General features: G+C 23.3%; 1 protein-coding gene across 2 annotated transcripts; it reads left to right on the top strand.

Annotated features, from left to right (window-relative positions):
• Nucleotides 1-706: 706 nt before the first annotated feature.
• Nucleotides 707-21373, top strand: drongo (Arf GTPase activating protein drongo). Of its 2 annotated transcripts, XM_089224555.1 has the most exons (10): nt 707-1288; nt 9210-9303; nt 12913-13098; nt 13184-13358; nt 14781-14894; nt 17138-17293; nt 17351-17422; nt 19825-19890; nt 20851-20957; nt 21034-21373. In XM_089224555.1, exons 1-10 carry the CDS (start codon nt 1125-1127, stop codon nt 21082-21084), a joined length of 1185 nt encoding a protein of 394 aa, XP_089080681.1. In that variant the 5' UTR covers nt 707-1124; the 3' UTR covers nt 21085-21373. The 2 variants fall into 2 exon arrangements, with proteins under 2 accessions (XP_089080681.1, XP_089080685.1); XM_089224559.1 differs by lacking the exon at nt 14781-14894 and having other exon boundaries at nt 713-1288.
• The last annotated feature ends 5356 nt before the right edge of the window (nt 21374-26729 follow it).

Genomic DNA, 26729 nt, shown 5'->3' with positions numbered 1-26729 from the left:
CTAGGTTTTCCCAATATGATGATTTTTTCGTTTGGAATTAATTTCAATGGTACCTATCTTAGCAATTCTTAGGTATAATAAATAATATGCCTGTCGCCTATTAAGTAGCTATAATGTAAGCCTGGCATACCTATGAGGTTATGCCTGTAAATGAAAGTAGGTAGGTACCTACGAATATTTTCTCTAACTAAACGCGAGTTATGTATGAGCTTAGCTAAGTATTAATAGTATAAAACGTTTAGGTAAAACGAATATTGATAATTTATCGTTATAATATTATGCGTATTCACATATCATTATCTTATTTAAAAAAAATATTAATTAAAATCAAAATTGAGAAATAATTATAATTTTTAATAGATATAAGGTATTTTAATAATTAATATTGGTACCTACCTAGTTGTTATGGTATGGTAGTTTAAATCATATGAAATTATATATACGAATATTATTTTAAAATACAATCAAATGAAAAGATAATGTTTTTTCAGTAAACACTTAAATGGAAAAACTCATAAATCTAAACGTACGTCATATATAATTGCAATATTTAATTGTGTACCTAAAGTACCCGGGTACAAATATACTATATAAATATATTATCTACTCCAAGTTGCAATCTCTTATCATAATAATCTTGTCAGAAATTAAATTCCATGTTATTAACAGTAAGTTGTCGCCTACTCGCACAATTTATTTCACAAATGAAATGTCATTCGTCCCAAATGTTTTTCGTCTATGTATCACAGAAATAGAAACGGTCTACGCTACAATCGGACATGTCCGAGAATTGTATTTTTGGAACCCCTGCTTGCCCACACAGCTTATGCGATAGGAATTGATTCTAAGTATGATACTAGGTTCAGACGAGTTGATTTCAATTAGTGCTGTTTCACATTTCCATAAGCACCGTTGAGTTAAATTTTTTTTTCAATTTCCTCCCGTTGTTGGTTGTTGGCCATTTAAAGAAATTACATTTGCAAAATAAATCTGTTGACGGTCCCAAGGCATGTACGCCTTTCAGTAATCAATCACCTTCTAGTCTACTATATTCATACAGAGTAACATTATATAGTCAGGAATAATTCAAGAATCAGAATTTTTACTAAACTTCTGTTACCGATATGGCTAACGGTATAAAGAAACTCGATGAATATAACTTAATGGTGCTCAGAGAACAACTGACATTGCCCGCAAATAAATATTGCTTCGATTGTAACCAAAGAGGACCTACATATGTGAATGTTACTATAGGTTCATTTGTCTGTACATCATGTTCTGGACTATTGTAAGTACCTATCTATATCTATATACTAAAAAAAAGACCATTTGCTGAATTTAAATCACGGTAGCAAATTGTGTATGTTTAATATTAGGTTCTATCAATGCGCGATAGTGTATAATACTAATTTAAAAAAAAAAAATGTATAATGTTTGTATTTAATTTGATAGGTATAGGTATAACTTTAATTTTTATTCAAACTTTATTATTTATATTTGACTAGGCATCTAATTTGACATTTATATTTTTTTCTACATCAATAATACACATAGATTACGTGTGTAGGTAGGTATTATAAATGTCATATTTATTGTTAGGAAGTTAATATTTATTTTACTCAAAAATAATTTGAAATTTTGATAAATTAAATAACCTGGTTAGCATTAACATATGTATAGCATTTTTATTAACATTTAGTTCATTTACACAGGTAAATATTAATTTGAAAAATCATAACCCATAAAGTAAGTTCAAACACCTTTTTTGAGGTACATTTAAATGATTATATATTATACTCATGCAATTTTTTAATATTGTATGGATATATAATGCAATAAAAAATATAAAAAGTTTTCATATCAATTTTAAAATGGCAATTATTCTTAACACAGCTGAAATTTTATGTATATAGGATTTTGTACTTATATAGTTAAATATATTTTTAATTTAAAACATGTGCATACACTATTATATGTATTAATACTTTTGACTATAAAATTGGTTTATGATGTAGGCATTTGAATTTTTAGTATTAGATAACTAAGATCTTCCCTATATTCTGGTAAAAATAAATTCATCTAACATATTATTATTGTTAATAATATTGGATACATGAATCATTTTAAAATTAAAATATATTTATCAATTCTATTATGTTCATTGGTTATTGTTAAAAAAAAACCTTTACCAACATAGGTAGGTATGATACATTTGACAAAGTGTACCAATTAAATTTGTAATCTACCTAGAAGATGATATTGACTGTTGTTTAGTTAATATAAAATATTATATTGTTCACAACACAATAATTTATCAAGATGACAAAACAAAATTATCTAACAAGCATTCACTGCATCTCATCAAGATATTTATATTTAAAGCAACTTATTAATTATTTTATTTATAAACTGTAAATTATGGTAATATTTTAACTATAGTCTATAAATGCCTACTTTTAAAATTACACAACTGTATTTAATTATGTTTAAATTATCAATATTGATTTCATATAAATTAGAATTTCAAAAATCATATATTTGTCTATTATAATAATATTATACCTTTGTACATGGTATAACAGCATGTATTTTATTGTTATTATTTTTTTTTTTCATTAAAATTACTTAGATATTTATAATTCTTAGTATCTGATTTCTTGTAATATGACATTTAACTAAATAATATTTTAATCAATTTGTGGTAATCATTAAAAAATATATTACTTATGTTTGCATGTACATATCATTAAGTTTATATTTTTTAAACTATATTATGTCTGCTAATAAGAAGATAAATATTTTATTTGAAATTAATGCACAAAACATATGTCTAGTATAAGGAAAATAGCACAATAGCACATTTATTTTAATTTATTTGGCTTAAAAAAATAAAAAAGTAATATTTTTAGTGGAGAAAGTAATATTAGATTACATAGATGTAATATTATCTTAAATAATATACTATATTTTCATTGTTAGGTACAAACTATATAATTCATCAAAAATTAAAATTAAGTATTATGGAGTATAAACTTAAATTATTCAAATAGTCTTATACATGCTGTTCTTTATGAGAATGTTATATCTTCATGTGTTGTCTTTGCCTTAAAAATGCATAACATATTACATTTTTGCTTAAAATGATCCATTTTCCTCCATTATTTTTAACATTATAATAAATTGATCTATACCTAATCCAATTATTAATTAAAAAGACACCACACTCGCATGTGTTGTTTCCCTATTACAAGTGTGTAACATAGCAAATTTTACGCTCAGCAGTTTCAATTTAGCTCCATTAGTTTAAAATTTAGAGTGAATTGACCTCTTATAAAAATTTAAAGTAACATTATTATATAGGTTAACAGAGAGGTTTTTTATTAAATTTTAATTTTAAAGCAAGTTATAAGTATTTTTAAAATTTAAAATTGTTTTTATATCTTAAAATACTCATAACTCGCTTTAAAATCAAAATATAATAAAAAGCCTATGTTATAACCTAGATAATAAATAATAATGTTATCTTTAATTTTTATAAGAGGTCAATTCACTCTAAATTTTCAACTAACATAGCTAAATTGGAACTGCCGAGTATAAAATTTGGAATGTTATACACTTGTAACACGAAGACAACACATGCGGGTGTGGCGTCCTCTTAAGGCAGGGGTTGGGAACCTGCGGCTCTTTAACATGCAACCTATGGCTCTTTGGATAATTATCAATATATCGATATCTGTAAAATATAAATTATATTATACTAAATAATATTATATTTGTATAAACAATAATAATAATAATATAAATATAAATAATAATGAATTAATTAAATAAAGTTTTTCGATATTTTCTAAATTGAAGACGTATTATTATGTTTTTATTGCTTACTAAAAGAAGTTGTTCAAACCTGCATGCGGCTCCCTGGATATCATAGTTTTGTATTTTTTAGAAAAAATGGCTCTTTCCTACGAAAAGGTTCTTGACCCCTGTCTTAAAGTCTCATCTAGGAATTTTTATAGTTTAATTTTAAAGCAAGTTTGGTTACCTTTAAGAATTTTAAATTTGTAAAATTTTTGTTGACCAAGATAAAATTTGAATATATTATACTAGTTAATATATTACGTTTTCATTATCATATTCTTGAAGGCTTTAATTTGATCAAATCCTCTATAAAACATTTTAACATTGGTTTATAAAATTTAAAATATTTTAACGAAAATATAAATTTTTAATTTCAATTATTTCTTCTTTCTATTATTTTTAGATTCTGAGCGGAGCGATGAATGTATTGATTTTACCATGATGTGTGTGTGTGTTTTTTTTTTTGTGTCTGTCATCACGTTTTGGGGCAGTAAAAATGCTTCTAATTTTAACTTCAGTGCCTCGTTCGATCAGAAAGTGAATATAGTTGGTACTTTAGTGGGTCAAAAGTAAAAATTCTTTATATTTTTCTAAATAACTGGGATAAACAAACTAGAAATTAAGGGAAAAATGGGAAATTTTACGCACACTCATTTTTCGACAAAATCGATTTTGGTTTTTGATGTAACTTTAAAACAAATGACCATAGAAACATGTAATTTTCACCGAATGTTTATATAAGTATATTCTATCCACTGCGTAATTTTTTTCGACTTAAGTTGAACTATTCATAGGCATTTGAAATTTTCGATCATTATTATTTTTTTTTAAATAAATATTGATAAAAATTTATTTGTTAGGCAGAAAAGCTTGAAAATTTAATACAAGGCTCTTAACATATTGTTACAACTTACAATAGCAGTTGAAAAATAAAATAAATTCATAGTCACAATTTTTTTTTATAAGCATTCAAAGTTTGAATTTTGACAAAATACGTAAAAATCACAAAAATTCACAAAATATTTTAAGCTAGGAATTCATAAAAATTTTTCTTTTTAAATCTAAGATTTGAAAATTTAATACAAAATTCCTTAAAAATCTTTCAATCTTTATCACAAATAAAAAGTCCACCGGAAATTTAAATTAAATTTTTATGAGCATTTAGAATTTAAATTTTTACAACATTGGATTTTCACTTTTAGTGATTTCTTTATTTTGGGGTAGCTCTAAAACAAATAATTGCAGATACTTGACATTTTCACCGAATGTTTATATAGGAATTTTCTATATTTGATAAAATTTTCAAAATATTTAGATTTGTTTTAAGCTGTTTACTAACATTTTAATATTTAAACTTACTTCGATAAAAATTTATTTGTTCGGTAGAAAAGCTTGAAAATTTAATACAAGGCTTCTTACACATTGTAACAATAGCAGTTAAAAAATATTAAAAATACGTCGGCACGATTTAATTTTATAAGCATTTAAAGTTCAAATTTTAACTAAATACGTAAAAATTACGGCAATGTTCAAATTATCTTAGATAGAAATTCATAAAAGTTTTTCTTTTTAATTCTAAGATTTGAAAATTTAATACAAGGCTCCTAACATATTTTTACAATAGCAGGTGAAAAATAAAAGCATCCGTTCGATCAGAAAGTGAATATAGTTGGTACTTTAGTGAGTCAAAAGTAAAAATTCTTTATATTTTTCTAAATAACTGGGATAAACAAACTAAAAATTAAGGGTAAAATGGGAAATTTTACGCACACTCATTTTTCGACAAAATCGATTTTGGTTTTTGATGTAACTTTAAAACAAATGACCATAGAGACATGAAATTTTCACCGAATGTTTATATAAGTATATTCTATCCACTGCGCAATTTTTTTCGACTTAAGTTGAACTATTCATATGCATTTGAAATTTTTGATCATTATTAGTTTTTTTTAAATTAATATCGATAAAAATGTATTTGTCTGGTAGAATAGCTTGAAATTTTAATACAAGACTTAACATATTGTTACAATAGCATTTGAAAAATAAATTAAATTCAGTCACAATTTTTTTATAAGCATTCAAAGTTTGAATTTTAACAAAATACGTAAAAATCACGAAAATTTGCAAAATATTTTAAGCTAGAAATTCATAAAAATTTTTCTTATTAAATCTTAGATTTAAATTTATGAGCTTTTGAAATTTAAATTTTTACAACATTGGATTTCGCTGGATTCCACATTTAGCGATTTTCTTATTTTGGTGTAACCTTAAAACAAATGACCTCAGATACTTGAAATTTTCAAGGAATGTTTATATAGGTATTTTCTATATTTGATACAATTTTCAAAATATTTAGAATTGTTTTAAGCTGTTTACTGACATTTTAATTTTTAAACTGTTTTAGTTTTTTTTTCCTATAAATATCAATAAAAATTTATTTGTTGGGTAGAAAATCTTGAAAATTTAATACAATGCTTCTAACACATTGTAACGATAGCAGTTGAAAAATATTAAAAATACATGGGCACTATTTTTTTTTATAAGCATTTAAAGTTCAAATTTTAACTAAATACGTAAAAATTACGGCAATGTTCAAATTATCTTAGATAGAAATTCATAAAAGTTTTTCTTTTTAATTCTAAGATTTGAAAATTTAATATAAGGCTCCTAACATATTTTTACAATAGCAGGTGAAAAATAAAAGAAATATATTGGCACAATTTTTTTTTACAAGCATTCAAAGTTTGAATTTTGACAACATATGTAAAAATCACGAAAATCACGAAAATTCGCTTATTATTTTATGCTAGAAATTCATAAAAAATTTTCCTTTTATATTTAAGATTTGAAAATTTAATACAAGGCTCCTAAAATATTTTGACAATATCAGTTGAAAAATAAAAGAAATACATACCTAGTCACAATTTTTTTTTTACAAGCATCCAAATTTTAATTTTAACTACATACGTAAAAATCTCAAAAATTCCCAAATTATTTTAAGCTAGAAATTCATAAAAAATTTTCTTTTTAAATCTAAGATTTGAAAATGTTTAATAATCTATAATATATCCTAGACAGATAGACCGTCTTCGCTCAGAATCGTTTTTCGTATACAATGATATAATATCATTGGATTCAAATTTAATTCCATTTTACAGTAACCCACTTGTAACCTACTGTACAGCAGAGCGACATCCACGACTTACCCGCTTTTTTAAAATTGAAACACTCTTATAGTGTTACGTATAAAAAGATCCTATAAACGGTATGTAACTGAGCTCCAAATTAGATGAAGATTTATTGAAAATGTATAAGAATACTTTACCTCTATATTATGCAGAACTAGATAAGTAAAAAACAATAGTCTATTATTTTGACTGACTTTTTAGCTTAATTTTTTTTGAATTGTTAATTATTTACCATGTACTAATGTCTTATGAGATTAATCAAGGCAATCAGAAACTGTTTTAGAATATTTTATATCCTATTTCATTCATCCAAATTATGTTAACATTGAATAAAGAAAGTAAGTCCTGTCTTCTTAGTCAATATTTCTCATACATAATCTTGTATTATTTTTTATGTTTTTATTGAGTTCTTGAAAGCAAATAACATATTTATAGCTTATAAGCTACAGGTAACAACATAAAATTCAAATGCTTTTAAGAAAAAGTTGGCAAGTGGTAACTTATAGCTCTGTTGTGTCACTAGAAGTCATTAATGGATGTCTTAAATTTAACGATATAAAATCGAATGTACACAAAAAACAATTTTAAATGAAGGCCTATTAGCCAATATTATTATAATTAGTATATTTTATGATATTATTGTGATTAAAGTAATTTATCTTACTATTGTGTATTAGAACTACAAAAGATTAAAATAATTTTGTCTAAAAATTCATGAAAATGTCATTGTGTGTATAAAACATAATACATTAGCTAATGTATTTTAAAATTTTAAAGTACTCAGGAATAATATTTTCAAATTACATATAATCTAATTTTATCCAAAATTTAATTTAAAGTGATTATATAAAAAACTGTTTATATATTTTTAGATTTTTTTGGTTACAGTATCAACTTGTTATCAACCTTTTTTTTAAATTTCAATTTTTTGCTATACAAATTTAACTGATTCAGATATAGTTCTTAAGTTCACAAACAGAATTTCATTTTTATTTATATTGATACTAAATAATTTTTTTTTAGTTTGTAGAAAATATAAAAATAAAAATATAAATTCGTTTTTTCTATTAGTAAATGAGAGTTTTAATGAAATAACATAATTAACATTGTTATATTCAATTATTAAACTATTTTTTTAGTATTTAATTTAATGGTTATATAGATAATATTTTTCTAGAAGGCCTCATAATTTAAGAATAACATTAAGTAATGAAATTAGATAAAATCAAGTAATTGAATAAAAATAATTGACAATTAGATTAGAGCAAGACAGATTTGAATATCTTGGCAGTTTTAAATATTTATAAAGATATAAGTGGCTTAATTAATACATAGTGAATAAGGTATTGATAATTATATATATAAAAGTTAATCATTGCATTAATATAATACAATTAAGAGGTATATGTATAAATTAAATTATTTACTTTTTATGTATTATGAGGATTATGTCTTAATATTCTTCTAACGTTTTTTAAAACTTTGTATTAAAATTAATAAAAAAAAGAAACTAGGGAAAAAATGTATACATTTAGAATACCTTTTTATTTTAATACCATTAAGTAATAATTGTGAGTTTATATACTAAATTCTGAATTAAATAGTATTAAAAATCATTACTACCTACCTAATTGAAACTTAACGCATGTTAAAATGGATCTCTTAACTATATATATTTTATTCATATTTATTCCTCAAAAGTCAAAATAATATTATTATTATTTTTGTAAAAAACAAATGGTAAAAAATATAAGTATTACTTAAGGTATTTCTAATAAATAATAATTTTATACGGTCATTTAAATATTGAACTTTCAACCACATATTTTTTTATTGTATTGTATCAGATATGTAATGTGTAATATGTATATTGTATGCTATAGAAGAATTCAAGCATAAATGAATAAGTATTTAGTATAACGTATGAAGTATAACCACCAACCAGTACTATAAATTAGATCGGAGATGGTAAAATATTTAAAATTGTTAATGACATTATTTGTTAAATTTTTTTCATTTTCCCATCTGCTTTAAATAATATTGTTTAGTGTCAACAATGTGACAGATATACATATAACATATGTGGTAATGATAAATTTAATTGCGTAGTTATAAAACAAAAACTGTGACCAGTAATTCATGTACAATACATTTGTTTTTTAGACGAGGTCTTACTCCACCACACAGAGTAAAAAGCATATCAATGGCAACATTTAGCACTGAGGAAATTGACTTCATAAAATCCAGAGGAAACGAGGTAAGTGATATCTTATATTGAAAACAGATTGCTTAAGAAAAAACTAAGTGTTTTTGTGAAATTTAATATTATTTTATTAAAAATAAGCATTTAGGTAAGTCGTAATGAATATTACATATATGATGCAATTATAAAGTTGAAAATTTACATAACTAATAAATTTGTATTGTCTAAGGCACTAATTATTAAAACGTTGACTGCCATACCGCCGCCGGCGTCCGTTTAAAAATAATTAGGTATTGATAATTTTTAGACCGCCGACTGCCGCACCATATCATTCGTAGGAGGCCATACAGCCGCAGACTGCCGTAAATTAATTTTGATTTATATTATTAACTTTTCCGTGGCGCTACAATAATGATCTTGAAAATACGCTGTGGCGTAGTGGGAATAATAGCAATTTTTTTAATGTAGTAAACATGATTTTAACATTTTTTTTTTGTATTTTTAATTTTTTTTTTCAAATTCAATAGTTTATAATATACAAATATAAATTTATAATGACTCTGAAAAATGTCTTTGGCGTACTCATGATAAATATTCTTGAGACCGCCGGCAGCCACATGGCATGGCAGTTAACGTGTTAATTAGATATAAGTTATTTAAAGATAACACCTAATCATTTCAACTTGAACAAGGGCAGTTATAATTGTGATGTATTATTTTTAGAATAATAATGAAAGAAGGATTTTTATATTTTAGAATTCTCTTTTCATTTTTTAAACAAAATTTTGTACCTCTTGATTATATAATTTTACTATTTTTTTACCCTCAATGTTTCATTTAAAAGAAATTTCTCTTTAACATTTTGCTTTGCATATTCTTACTATACAATAATATAATTAGTATTTTGTTTAATTGTGACTTTTGAGCAGGACAATATTGTAATTACAGTAGGTGTTTATAGTATCCTCCCTCTCCCCTTATGAGCGTTTTATTTATATCTACTACACTCCATATTATTGTATTAATACAATAATACTACTACTACATATTACTATTATATTATAATTTACAAAATATTTTTTAGAAAACTGAATTTCAATGTTGGCTGTTTGCTGTTCTGTAATTATTTTGGTTACTTATTACTTATTAATAATAAATAATAACCAAGATAATAATATTTTATAATATCGTAGGTTTTTTTTTTATACAAAAATAAAGATAACAAAGTTATATTGTGCATTGTGTTATAATATTGTAAATAATATTATAAATAAGTAATCCTCTTATAATAAATATATTATAGTTAATACTGATAATCTGTAACTGTGACAACTAAATTAATACATTTTCTGTTATTGTATAATTTAAATATGTATGTAATTGTATATTTGTATGTATGCATAAAGGCATTGTGTACATTACACATGTGTGCAGTAGTTGTGTTGAGGTATACTTGTATTACAGACAAAAATAATTATTTATTATAATAATTTATTGGTAATAATATTCACATACATAATTATTTTACACAATAACATAACCAAATTACACCATTGGAGTAGAACACTATCATTTACTAACAAAATATAATGTTAATGTATGAAATAACTTTTATAAAATTATGAATGAAAAAATATAGAACATAAAATAATTCTAAAATGTATGAATTAATAATAATACGAATATCTAAACATTCTAGACTATTTAAATAATATTTTTTTTTCATAATTTATATTAACAATAATAGTGTATTTACTTATAGTAACAATCAAACAAATAATACTAAACAGTGATATAAACCTTTTTAAACTAAAAAAATTGGTTGGTTGGGTTTTATGTTTTTTATGTTTGCAATAAAAGATTTTCTTAACATCACAACATAATTTAATGTAATAGTCAATAGAGATACATTATATTTATAACATTCTTAGTGAAGTTAGGTCAAAGTTTCAACTCCTTTTAGTCAAATAGTTTAATTTATCACAAATTCTTAGTTTTTTCTTGATTATTTTTGTTAACATAAAACATATGTCAGAAAAAATACAAAATACAAGTTTTCATTCGGAATATGCAAAAAACAAAAACAAAATACATGGCTTATTACAAAAAAATCAAAAACTTAGACAATACTACAAATTAGTACTTGATTTGGATGTTAAAAAATAAACATTCACATTATATATTAAAATGAATAAAATGTATTTTAATCATGTCATTAAAGATATGCTTGGGAATTATGCAATAATATTTTCATGTTTTTCTCTCATTTTACTTAACATTTAATTTTTTGAAATTAATGAAAATGTAAATAATGTTAATGACACCTAGTTATTTATAGTTTTTATATTAATATATATACAATGATTTAACTAGCTATATAATTATAACATGTTAATTTATACCAAACTGATAAATCAGTATCTGATTTTATGAATATTATAATATGTTACATTATACTTACATTAGTATTTTCTTAATTTGGTAGGTTTAACAAATTGTTGTCATAACCTTTGCATATAATATTTTATTTTATTAAATATATGGGTTAAACCCTCTGAACATATATACACATTATACATATACTGTTACTCATTAACTGTACAATTTATGATAATATAATACAATTAATAGCTAGACAGTAAATTATAGGCATAGAAAAAACGAAGACTCAACATTAGAATTTTACATAATACGTGAAGGTAATTAGTGGAGGCGAAAGGAACATAAAAAAGGACAACAGATCAGGAATAATGCGAGAAACTCTAAAAAAAAATAAGGAAACCTTGTATCTAGCTATTCAGGAACTTCATGTCCGAGATCCATCTGCACTCAGCCAGCGAAACTAACTCAAATTGAAAAGCAACTGGTCCATAGTTATGGGATTCACATGGGGTATTCAGTCTAAAACTAGCATACCTCATAAATTTACGTTGAACCCTTTCAAGGTTAAGAAAATTATTGAGGTTGTGAGAATCTCAAATTATGGCACCATAGTCTACAATAGGGAGAACAAGTGCACAATACAGCACCTTAACTATTACCATACATTATTATATTATTTTATGAAATATTAATTAATTATCTGTATGAATAATATAATAATGTATTGCAATTTATTTTAGTATAGATCATTCAATTAAATTTAAAAACATTTTTTTTTTTTTTTTTTTTTTTTAATTAAAACGATTCAACATGATGACATACAATTTTGGTTTAAACTGGTTATGTTATTTTTAAATACATTTTTTTTAATTATTCACCTTTAAATGTCTTATCTAATACTAAAATTCCAGTTCGCATAAAAAATATAAATTTGAAGGTTTAATAAAATTTAATGAATTATGCGACACTAAATCGTGTTTAAGGGATCATTAGCTCACTATTGATTCAATAAATGTTAAGTGAATGTTTATGCAACTCATAACTAGTGTATTATCTTATCTTTGGGTATACACTGTACAGAATATATTTATTTACCAAATTAATATCATTCAAATTATAAATTCAAGTTTTTGTAGCTTTTAAATTCAAATAAGCTGTGTTTCTATAATCCTATTGGCTATTTCTCAATTATAAACATAACACATTAAAGATGTTATGTATGATATGTAACTCAATAACAACAAAGACATTGAATTTAATCAAATTTACACTTATTTTTAGAGCTGTCAAAGGGTTTGGTTAGGAATGTATGACTCAAAACAACCTACAAAAGATGAAAAACAAATAAAAGAATTTATGGTTGCAAAATACGAAAAAAAGATGTATTATTCTGATCAAGTTTCTCAAAAATTAAACAATGGTATTCAAGCAAGGCCTACGGTTACCACTGTAACTACAAATCATCAAGTAAATATAAATTATTTAAGTTTTATTGAAATTTCTAACTATTTTAATATTTAATTATATATTTTAATTTATTAACTATTTAAAGAAAACTAGTACGACTTCTACGCCTGCAATAAATATATCATCTCCTAACAAATTTGAGTTTTTGAAAGAAGAACCCTCAAACCAAAATCAATCTCCAATTCAAACATCTCAATCTTTTGCAAATTTCGATAATAATCCAGTATTTTCTACATCTTTTGATACTTCTAAAAATATTGGTATGTATAACTCATAATATTTTGTTAAGTACTAAATTTAATTATTTAGATATAGATACTACACATGTTTACTATTTAATGATAAGTTTTAAGCTTTTTAAATGACTTAAAAAGTGTGAAACCTTTAAAATTAAATCTCAAAATTTTAGTTTTGTATTTTATATTGAAGATTTACTTCTAAGTTACAGCAATTGACAATTCTGTTGTATTGGTATCTTTATGTTTTCGATAATTTTCAAATGATTTAGTTTCTAATCACAAAATATTACAATATAAAAATAATACATATATAGTATTACAATTTATGAAAAAAAAAAAAAATTATTCAATTTTTATGGATTATATGTATTAGGTAGGTACTATAAATAATTATATTTTAGTTTACTAATGCAGTGCCAAACTTAAAACACAACTAATACAAATTTACATAATTGCTAATATTTTATACTTAAATATAAAAAATAATAAAATAAAACTAATAGTAATCCTAATTGTATATTTTATGAAGTTTAAATAACTTTTGAATTTTGAGATATTATAATTTTTTTCTTAACTATGAACACAATTTTAATATTAATATAATTTATTTGTCAGCTCCAACAAAACTAAACACTGAATTTATACTCTGTTTCAAAAGAGAATAATCACCATTGCACATACTAATTATGGCTGTGATAGTGTTGAGGCCAATTTTTCCCCACCCTGTTAGTCAACATTTCCCAAAGATAATGTATGAACTTTTACAACTATTTGAATCTAGTGGTTCCCATTAATATGGTTTGTTGGTGACAGATGTGCAAAGACTGACTAAAATCGAACTGATTATTCTATTTTGAAATAGTATAATTAACTTTTAATTCAGGTTTTATTTTTGCATGTTTAAAATCTAAATTTAAAAGTAGATAAGTACACTTCATTTTTTATATTTATATATACATTTAGAAAACAAAATAAATTTCTTAAAAGGATGCCACACCTTGATTTTTCATCAACGTCTTATAAGTAATATACCAAATTTATGTTTAGTTTGTCCTAGTTTTAATATACAAGCAAATTAGCAAATTACTTGATCTGATCTTAATAAAAAATATTCTGTCTGTGTTTTGTTGAAAGTTTTTATTAATCCTTAATTTTTATATGAGTTATAAGTATGCAAAATATTATAATTTAAAAATGCTTATAAAAAATAGAATTACAAAAAAATAACAACTTTATCAAAACGCTAAAAATGTTGTTGTTTTTAAGTTTAAAAATAGCTAAATTCACATTGATATTAAGCATAGTGAAACCAAATGTGAACTGCCCAACATAAGTTTGATATGTTTTTCATTTGTAAGGAGACAACAAATGTGGGTGTGGTGTCCTCGAAAAAATATTAAAACAAAATTTATGATGACCTAATATCTATTGGTTTATGTTAAGATTTAAATTTTAAGTTTGTTCAACCACTTCAAACTGGATATTTTGATTATTTGACATCAAATCCAATACATTTTTCACCAGCAAGAAAACCAAACAACATAAATAATCGATGGAGTGAGTCTTAAATTGGTTTGGTGATGTGATTAATTACATCCTTGGTTGTAGAACTTAGAAATAATTGTTTTCAATAGCACTTGTTTTTTAATATTTGCTTTAGTATGTTCTCTTTTACTTTTTGTTTGTTTGTACCAATATCCAAAAAAATATTTAATTAAAAATTATTAACTAAATTTTAGTCTTTATTGTATTTTTAATTAAAATAATTTGACTACAAATTCACTCAATTAAAAATATAATAATAATATTTTACCAGCTAGTATTGCTACGATTAAGCACAGTATTATTTTTATATATCAATAATTTATTTTACTATATATTTTTTTTCATTTATAATTATGTTATATTATATAATACAAATTTAAATTTAGAGTGATTTAATAAAAAATACATTTTTTATAATCAAATTATTAAGAAAACTTGATACTCACATGTATTTTTCGTCTTACAAACATGGACAATTAGTTTAGCAGAATTAATTTGTGTTGTTAATGTTTAATATTAAACTAAATTTACTTCATAAAAAATTGTATAAAGAATATTATCTGGGATTCTATAGATGGTTTTTTTATTATTATAATAATTGTTAAGTGATATATTAGCATTTTTAAATTTTGCATACAGTTGAACTCTAATTAGCTTTTGAGGTATCTTGTATCATATTTTCTTGTCTTATATAAGAATATTAAAAAAATTAACTTAAATCATCTGCTTATTTTTAAGATGTTGACGATATTAGTCAAAATTCAAACTTAAAATAAACAATGCTTAAAACTAGTTCCTATGAATTTATATGGAACTTAATGTTAATTCCAGCAAAAAAATGTACGAGTTACGTTATATTACATTTTCAAACTTTCTGACCAGGCAAATTATTTATTATCTATTTTATTAATAATAATAATAATAATAATAAATTATTTAAATTTTTCATATACTTTTAAATAATTTTAAAAAGCTTGAATACTCTGAAAGTTATATTATGTATAGAAAATTCAAATATAAATTTGGTAAAAATTTCAAATATCTTATATTATTTATTTTTGATTTACCTACTTCAAAAAAATCAATTTTATTCTTCCTTACCTTTTTTTTTAAAAAATAATTTCCAATCATTTTGTTATTAACTGTACATTTAATTTTTATACCAAAAACCTTCCTCATATTTCGAAATTTTAATCATTTTTTCTACTACCAAAACTGTCATCACGCACTAAATTTAAAAAAAAATCATATCATTGTAAAATTATTAAATACAACTCTTCGCACAAAATCTAAAAAAAAAACTGACGCTGACAAATGTACATTGATATTATTCTTACCTTTTAGTTTGATTATAGGTCAATTTACTTATATTAAACCTAACAATACAAAATGGGTTCTGTTGAATTCATACTTGCCAAGTTGTATATTTGTAAGACAGAAATTAAACATGCCAGCATTGAAGTATCACAGGATATTCTTAAATACTAAAATTCTGTATGCATGTTGGTATATTTGGTAAATAGTTTTATAGAGTGGTATTTTTTTTTTGTGTTTTGGTGTGAAACTTAAAAGAGTTTAATATGAAATATAATTTTGATATATATAGCTATTTATTACATTTAATAATAATGATTTTTTTATTATAAATAAGATAATTTATAAGTGTTCTACCATATAGAAATTGATAAACACATTAAATTTGTCTATTAGAAGAAAAATCATTAGAACCCAAATGCATAATATGTATAAATAATTTTAATTTTGCATAATATTAGATTTGCATTATAAAAGTAGTTGAGCATTTTGTTTATTTTTATGTGAATAATCCTGTTTATGCACTTTAAAAACAGAGCTTGAATTCTATAGTATTTGCTAATTATTATTTAAAAATTTAAAATCAAATTTATTTTGTATATTTTATATAATATGTTAGTTTTAAAATTGAAGTTAAGTAGAATAAATATATAATAAATAATAAATTCACTTATATTATTCTCTATAAATTGGGGTTTCTGGAAGTTTTTTAATTATTCTGTGTTTTCTATATTTTTATAGCAAAATTTGTAGCGAACATTTCAGAATTTGAAATGGTACATTTAATTGTACTTTTTAGTGCTATAGAGTCTGAGCTCTGATAATAAATAATAATTAATCAATTGAAATTTTATACTTAACTGTCTTACAAAAAAAAAAAAAACTTAAATGCTTATACCTTTATTTGCTGTATTATTTAAAGTTAATTGCACAAACTTTAGGTGTAGCTATTGAAAGTACAAGTTGGAAAGCAAATGATTCTCAAGCACCAACTGAAGACCGTTATGCTGCATTAAAAGATCTCGATTGCTTAATGAAATCTCAAGTTCAACAAGATACTCCTTCTCAATTAAATAATAGTAACAGTTCAGCATGGAGTAAGTAAAATAATAGTTTAATTTGTAAGCTAAACTTATTGTAATGAATGTTTATAGGTTCTGATGCATCTTTAAATGGAACATGGAGTAATCAAGTCTCTGAAAATGCACCTCAGAACCCATTCAAAAGTAATAATGCTTATAGTTGAAAAGACGTTACCCCGCTTATGATATTTATATCTTATAAATGTACAACATGGCAAATATGCATTCGCCGAATAAATGTGTTAATAAGCTTAATAGTATAGAGCAGTGGTACTCAACCTTTTTATAGTCACGTACCACCTACACAATTTAAAAATTTTTGCTACCACATGACCATTTTTTTGCTTATTAATAATGTATACGTTTATGCTATATGTATGTATAGAATTTTGTTAATAAATTAATTTGTTATAAACGTAGATTTTCTTTGCGTACCACCTATGAGCTTTCAGCATACCACTAGTGGTACGCGTACCACAGGTTGAGAACCGTTGGTATAGAGAATTGACCCAGACTAATCTATTTGTGTAATTCTTTTTTTTTTCAACTTTAAACTTAAATCTTAAGAAATTACAAACTTGAAACACCCAGCATTACAAAATAATTCTGCAGTATATGCTGGTCAAATATAATATACGAGTATAATTCTTTATAATAATTAATATCAGTTAATATTAATGAATCAAATTTTATATTTAATAAATACCTAAATTTAAATTGTTTTTCTCCAAATCCACCAAATCTGCTGACAATTTTTCCTCTTCTAAAAAAATAAAATTATCATTACCTAATTAATTTAACAAATTTAAAATTTAATAATATATTTAAATTTTGAAAAAATGTTATTATGATTTCATTCAGATAAAATAACAAGTATCAATTACTTAGTTTTGTAATGAATAATATAATGTAAAAGTATTTTTAAGTATTAGCTACCTAATCTATTTATTTAATATCTTTTACTTTATAAATGTATTTGTCAATAATTAATAATAATTTAAGGAAATGGGTTATTTACTTACCCTTAGTATTCCCACTATCAAATTTCGTTCTTTTTTCAAAATAATTGTACAAAGTTTTTCTTTTTTCAGTCATAATGAACGTAAAATATAAAAATGTTTTTAACAATATGTACAGAGTGATTCTTTTATCAAACAACACTCATTATTTCTAAAACTATTGACTTTTAAAATTTTTTTTTTCTTCAAAATTTTAGATCTTTCTTGTTCTAGAACTATATTTTTTTAAAATATTTTCACCCTTATATTTATCAGGTAAACCATTATCAACTTTTGGTTTTCAAATGACAACCTAAACTTAAAATTTCATAAACTAAAAAGGCTGTTTTTTCAATGAATTTTCACGTTTAAATTTTCATTTTTCGTTAATCCGTTTACAAGATATAGCCTCCTAAAGTTGAGTGGTTTTGGGTGGTGTTTGTGTGTTATAGGTGTATGTTAGGAGGTAGGTATCTACACACAAATACCATATGAGTGTTTTTTGATTAAAGAATCACCCTGTATAACCGTCGTTGTGACTTGTGACAGAATCACAGCATTATTAAATTTGTAGTAAAGTACTAAAGTGTTATTCTTGGACATGATTATATGATTATTGTGTTATTATTATTAATAGTAATATAATTTGATTGTAGTTAGTTAAAAACTGGTAGGTGGTACCATGGGCCTTAACACTTATAAATGGTAAAAATAAACACGATAATAATCTTAGTTCGCATTGTGCTATTGTGGTAATAAACTAATAACTAATAATCCGCATGCCATAACTGTCATCTCTCTGCAATCCTCGTATTACGATATCAAGGCGCTTGGTTTATAATGATACTATTAATAAATAATAAACTTAGGCACTCAAAGAGTATTATTATTAATTATTATACAATCCATTATGCTGTTTAATTTTGCTATGATAAAATAGAAATTGAATTATAAGTTATAATTTTTAAAGGGGGGGCAAAACGATACTATTGCCCCCTCAATAAAACATCTGGAGGGGCAGTTGCCACCTCTTTCCCCCTCCCCTAGATTATGCCTATGGACCCAGTAACTATTTAATATTAAGGTAAGAATATTATTTAGGCCCTAGGGCATCTTATAGACTTTCATATTTTTATATCAATATATACTTTGAACAAAATTCTTACCATTAAAATCCATAAAAAGTTCTTCATTTACTTTATTCAAAATAAAAATAGGGGTTGACAGTGATAAATTTTGTCCACAATAGTCAAACATATTGTCAAATGTTTCCCCAAACAAGTCGACGCACAAGAGACCATTACATTCAAACAAAGCCATACCTTTATGCATAAGGTGTCCTCTAACTAACATTCTTATTTTGAATAAAGTATAATGCTAAAGCATTTGACACAACATATTTTTCTGTTGATTGCAACATGGCCATGTTGTACATTTGCAAGATGGAAAAACAAATTGATAGTATTACGTCTTCTCAATATTATGATTTATTATTTACTATTGATTTAAATACTAATGATTTTTTTTTCTTTGTCAATAATAATTTAGATAGTGTTGAAGATGATTGGGCATCAACAAGTCATGTAGTTAACCCATTTACAAATAACATACCAGGTATATTTTTAAATGATTTTGTTGTATTTAATTTTTATTATAAGTTATTCAAAATAATTTAATGATACAGGATTTGCATGTCTATCTTTTACATTGACTATCCATGTTTAATTATTTGGTAGTAAAGTTTAGATTAAATAGTGAAAAATATAATATAAATAAATATCTTCATTAATAGAATTTTATTATTTTAAATTTATTATCAGTATAAATCACCATCATTCTATCATTGGGTAGAAAAAATTAAGATTCAAGTGTGTAAAGAAAACATTTATAATTTAAAATTTAATTTTTCAATGATTCAGATAAAATATTATTGATGTTAAATTAATTTAAATTTAGGTAATGCATTTAATTAAGAGTATAATCCAACTAATATTAGTTATATTTATTTTATAATACTTATGTTTAAAAATTAAAAAAATTACTTAATTTAACTATTTCCTCCAGAAACCACCCTTGAAGTGAAAATTTGAAGCATTTTTACTGCATGTGTTAGTAGACACAAAAATAAAAATAATCAACAATATTATCTCTTCACTCAGAATCTTATATTTACCTGTTAGTTAAATCTTGAAAAAAAAAAGATAAAACGTTAGAGATTTGATCCTAAATAGTTGTATTTTTTCTCGCTATTTATGTTTTTCTTTCAAATTTATTTAATATTCAAGAATATTTAATTTAAAGAAATAATTGTAACTACATAATTATATCAATTCATTTAATAGTTCATTTTATATTTATTTAATTTAATTTCTAGATAAATAAAATTAGTTTTACAAATCCTTTATTTTGTTACCTAACTGCTATTAATTACAATTAAATTTAAAATTGTTTAAGAAACGTCAAAATTATCAACTTTGAAAATAATATTAAGTTTTAGTTCAATTAATGTTTTATGTATATTATTTTTATGTCATGTAATTTTTTTTTTTTTTTTTAATACCATTTATATTTTAGATGATTGGCAAAATAATATCCAATGGCCAAATGGCTTAACTTCTAGTCAATCAATGGGTTTTAATGATGTAACACCTTGGAGTGCAGATTTCTCTAATCCGTTCAAAGTATTTTACTTCAAATTCATTATTTTATATTCATTTAAGATCTAAGCAATGTTAAAATATAATTTTATTTATATAGGTTAGATCAGCATCTCCATTAAATAAACATTCAAGCAATCCATTTTTATGAAACCATTTATGTGTCATCAGAGAAAATTAAATTAATTGGTAAATCGAGAAGTATTCGACATCAATGCAAAACTATAACAACGGATTTATTATATTTTAATAAGAATACAATGTTACAATTTTAAACTTGGCAAAAAATATAACTAAACATATTCAATAATAATTAGCAAGAAATATTAGATTTTTAATTTATTATTTATTTCAAGCATATAATCTCAGCATATAATATAGCTGGCCATTTATTACTATTCCTGCATTCAAATTTAAGCAACTGTCTAGTCTTGAAAATATTTATAGTTTGCTTCAAGTTTTTGCATAATTATTTTTACATAAAATTATTTTTGTAAGTTTTAAATATGTATGCATATGCAACTTAATACACTTTTCAATATTTCAAATGATCAGTATATAAAATAGATATTGCAGTTGTATTATACATAAAAATTGAAGCGATTATCACAGAAATCCGTCAAAAGTCAAAATGATAAAAAATGTGTTAGGTTCAGATTCAGACTATTGTTCTATGTAATAAAGCACTTTGATTAGTGCAGAAACCAGTCAAGTATCAATACAGTCATCAAAATTATTTTTCTGTTATGCCCAGTTCATATTTATATATATATATATTTAATTTATGATAAAGTATATTTATTATTAAGATAAACCAAAATATAAACTTTAAATATTGGAATTGCTAGAGAGTGTATACATAAATGTATATTTAGAGACTCATCGATTCAATTGTAAAAACAATTAAATTAAATTAATAATTTATATTTAAAGAATCTCTATCGTTATATTATACATTTGTGTACAAACATACATCATACATTTTACATGTATCACAAATTTGTATTCTCTATAGTTAACACCAACTATTAGTATTTAAATAATATTTATTTTATCTTTTAACTTGTTGATTAATGTTTTATTATAATTATTTTGAATTGAAAAAATATTATAATTTAACATTTATTGTAGTGTTTATTTTATAAGTTATTTAATTATTTAATTAATTTTGAACAAAATTCTAGCCACTTAACTATTTTGAGTATTAGATTTATAATTTGTAGTATTGAGTCAAAAAAAAAGTTATTATTATTTGTATCTATAAATAGTTTTAATTGTAATATTCATAAAATTGAAAAAGTATTCCTGAAACAAAATACTATTATATTTTATTTTAATGTTTACAAAGTTTACCAAGATTTACCTAAATATTGTTCTTGATGATTTTAATTCTATATGTTTGTAAGTCAAAATTTACGTGTTTAAAAAAATCATTGTATTTATTTTTTTATTATTATTTTTTAATGAAATATTGTTTAGCATCAAATAAATTGTTATAACAGTAAGTTGTCTTTAAATAACAATTGATTTTTAATTTAATTTTAAATTAAACTTGAATATTTTATTTGTATTTTTTTATGTTTTAAATTATCTACTAATATTTAATTTATACATATTTAAATTGGTTAAACTAAAAACAAAGTTTTTAATTTATATTAATGACTACTTAGTTATTTTAACGAAGTTTAATGTATATTGTAGTTATAACATACATTAAACCTTTATTTTAATGTTTACAATTTTTATTTGATGCTAAATTTGCTTGGAATTAAGTTTGTGTGCACCAAAGTATGTTAATCATGTTTAACAAATGTAACTGTGATAAATTTTTTATTTTACCTAAAATTTAAGTTTTATTTTGAAGAATGTTTATCTTGGAATAAGTTAAGTTTGTTGGCTTAGTATTTTGAATGGACTATATTTATCAAGAGTCAGTTTTTACCTGTTGGTTGTTAAATTAATTATTATTCATTTTTTTAAATAAAAAATTATAAAAAAAAACTTTAAATAAATTTTCTTCTGAAATTATTTATGTTTTTTAAAAATATCTATTGTATATGAAATAAGTAATCTTATTAACAATTTATTAATCCGCTTAAAACTTATGAAAAAAATATTAATATATAATATATGATGTACAATATATATTATATAATATATAAACACCCTTTGTGAATCAAATATTTTTGTTTGAATTTAATCTAATATAATACATTTTATTGTACCCTATCTTTTATTTTAAATTTGATATCCTATCAAGATTATTTTAATTTAGTGTATTTGCATGGCAGCTTATAAATATTTCTTTGACCTTGATCACCATTTGTCAATTAAATATACTTATCTATTTGTTTAATACTTACATACCATATATTTCAATATCATAACATTTGTACCTCGGCTGTTTTACCTAATATATTATTTTTTTATAAGTTGCACAGGGTGATATTCATAATTCAAATAGTTTTAAAATGATTTTCAATTGGATATTGCTACTTTAATTTAGACATGTTTTGTTTTTTTATTAAAAAAATGTATGTTAAATTATAATTCTTGAAACTTACAGGGTTGTAGAAAATAAATATTTTACTGAACAAATGTATGTACAATTACCATATATATTGAATTTTAAAAGTAATATAGACAAATTATTCCTAATTAATGATGCAAAGTTCTTATGTTAATAAAATTTACCTAATTCAATTGAAAAATGTACTGAAAAATTATTAAAAATACTATTTATAATTTATATATTATTCACTTCCATTAAAAATATATATATATTTCTGGTATAACACTTAATGTTATTCATAAAGCTAACTGCAAAATACATTTTGTATGTTAGTTAACATTTTATTGATAAACTATTTACTGACAATACTATTTACGAGTATTATAATATACAACCCTTGGTATCACTGTATTATTTGAATAATAAATTTAAATAAATTATTTAATTTTAATGTTAACTTCTAACAGTTGGAAAATATATTTAGTCTTTTATAATTTCATCTTCCTAACTTGAAAATTTAATAATAATTTTCTATTGAGGTACCTGAATGGTCATGTTTTACTACATTTAATTAATGTATATAAATATTGATTAATTTATATTTGCTTAATTCAAGATCTATAGTATTTATATTTTGACTTTTTTGCTAACTTTTGTGGTAGAGCACATGAACTCATATTGAATCTAAAGGATTGTTAATGTTAGTTTATTTGTTTACATAACTAGTGAACACTATAATGTATAAACGTATACAATATTTAATAATATAATACGAGTATTAAGTGCCTACAATCATTGTTATTACTATTTGATGTACCATTACATTTAGTTAAAGTTATTTGTAACTAAGGTTGTGTTTATGTACCTAATCATCATTAATGTGTTTAACCAGTGTAATTTTTGTCATATTTTATAGATTTATGTTAATTTAAAAATAAACATTTATTTCAATAGAGAATATAATATGTTAAACTGTGATATGGTGCCATTTCATATAATTATTCTTTGATCCCCATTTAAATGAACTACTAAATTATCTCTTAACTTGCAGTATTTGTATTTTTACATAAAATCCTCAAATCCTTCAAATGACGCCGCCACACCACAATAAATTATTTTGTAAATAGTAATTCTGTATAATTATATAGTCGAGGTAGAACAAGTAGGGAGTAACTATATATTTTCTTTATAATTAAGAATACTTAGATGACACAAAACCTAGTATACGTATACAATAAGTAGTATCACACGTTCATATTTATCAAACAATTTTACTGTGTATTTAAATTTATAATTTATTTACCAGTGAATAATTATTGCCAACCTATATATTTAAATATTTTGTGATATAAACATAATATGATTCATAGCCTCGTAGGAATGTTTGTATGATTTGATTTAAACATTTTTGATTTTATAGTATCTATCTACAATCATAAATTTGAGATATATTGGTACCTACTACAATAATGATCGAACATTGACAAATGGACGGGAGGTAATCTAGAAGCGGCTGTTTGGGCGCGGATATATTTTTGGACATGAAAAAAGTAATAATAATAATATATTCATTTTATTCGGATGTACGTAATTCTAATAGGGTATACATTTTATTCAAATATGTAACTATATATAAAAATAAATATGTTAATAATTACATCAATTACAAATTATAATAATTAAAAAATACAAATTATAATACATACAATACAATTAAAGGTACACGTGTCGTATGCTATCTACCGGCGCATGCTATCTACAAAAAATTAATACTTGTGTCGTATGCTATCTACGCGAAAAAAATGTCGCGACATAGATTGTACCAATCCGAGACTGTATGATGACCTCTGCCAGTTATTTTTTCGGTTTGTGCAACTTTAAATTTATTTACCCAGCACCAAACAAGTTCAATAATTTCACATAAGCTCAAACCACTTTTATTTTTTCCATTTTTATCCACGTAGGTAAAAAATGGATTTTGGGAACGTATTGATTGCCATTTTTGACAACCTCTTGTTTGGCATCTCATGTATTTGGTTTTAACTAATTGACCAGTTGCATCTCGTTTTCGACTATTTTTTAATGTTTCTTTCATGTCACCACCACACACTTCACCCATAGCATTTAATTTAGTACATACATTTGAATTCGGCAATAACCCACGTTCTTTTAAAAATTTGACACAAGATTCGTCGTTAAAAATAATATTTCTGTATAAATCACCTAAATTACTCATTTTCATAAAACTCAAATAAACACAAAAATACAAATACGTTTATATAATAATACGAACACGTTTATCGTTTATTAAGCACCGAACACATACTAGACGACACAACATAATACGAATACAATCATTTCGTAATTGGTAATGTATTAAAAATAGGATGGGAAAATGTGTAGATAACTTTAATAATGTAGATAGCATACAACACCTATAAATCGACCGTAGATAGCATACGACACGTGTACCCAATTAAACACTTAAGAGTTATTATAAGCTACTGTATAGAAATATTTTGTGCTATCCCTCTCAAAAATGAGGAAATTCACCTTTGCTCATAATTTTGAATGATTTTTAGAATCTTCTTATCAACATCAATATATTTTTAAATTTTTTTAGGGGGATCATTTCCTGCCTCTAATTGATTATAATAAAAGTCTCTACCTGACTGTACTTATTGAAGACAGGTAGTCAGAAAAAAAAGCCACGGAAAAAAAGTCACGGGAAAAATAATCCAGGGAAAAACAATCCACGGGAAAAATAAGCCACGGAAAAAAAGCCAAATAACAATAATTAAATATATAACAATTAAAATTAAAGTATTAAATTAGGTATTATTTAAAAATGGTTTACACATTATTGGTCATATATATATATATATATATATATATATATATATATATATAATATGTATGTATTTAATTATTAATACACAGGTTATATTATAATATAAACAATTTTATTTTTATATAATATGAATACGGACAATACAGTAGACCAACTGTGTTAAAAATTTTAAATTAATTAACATATACCCTGTGTATTAATAATTATATATAAATGTGTATTAAGTATACAATATGACCAATGTTTAAACATTTTGAATAATACTTTAAATTGTATTATTTATATATTTGACCAATTATGTATAAACAATTTTTAAATAATACCTTATTTAATACTTTAATTTTAATTGTTATATGTTTAATTATTGTAATTTGGCTTTTTTTTCCCTGAATTTTTTTTCTCGGCTTTTTTTTCGGTGGCTTTTTTTCCTACA

Source organism: Diuraphis noxia, unplaced genomic scaffold (assembly GCF_037042655.1).
Source record: "Diuraphis noxia isolate RWA-SAM2 unplaced genomic scaffold, SU_Dnox_SAM2 contig0001, whole genome shotgun sequence".
In the NCBI taxonomy this organism is placed as follows: Eukaryota; Metazoa; Arthropoda; class Insecta; order Hemiptera; family Aphididae; genus Diuraphis; species Diuraphis noxia.
The sequence above is the reverse complement of the archived record's forward strand: the minus strand, read 5'-3'. Positions and strand labels throughout refer to the sequence as shown.

Excerpts from the sequence above, each read along its gene's own strand:
- drongo (XM_089224555.1), top strand. The coding sequence starts at position 1,125 with ATGGCTAACGGTATAAAGAAACTCGATGAATATAACTTAATGGTGCTC. Across the intron at positions 13,359-14,780 it reads TGATACTTCTAAAAATATTG|ATTTAAATTTTAAGTTTGTT; the intron begins GTATGTATAACT and ends GTTTATGTTAAG. Across the intron at positions 17,423-19,824 it reads ACCTCAGAACCCATTCAAAA|ATAGTGTTGAAGATGATTGG; the intron begins GTAATAATGCTT and ends ATAATAATTTAG.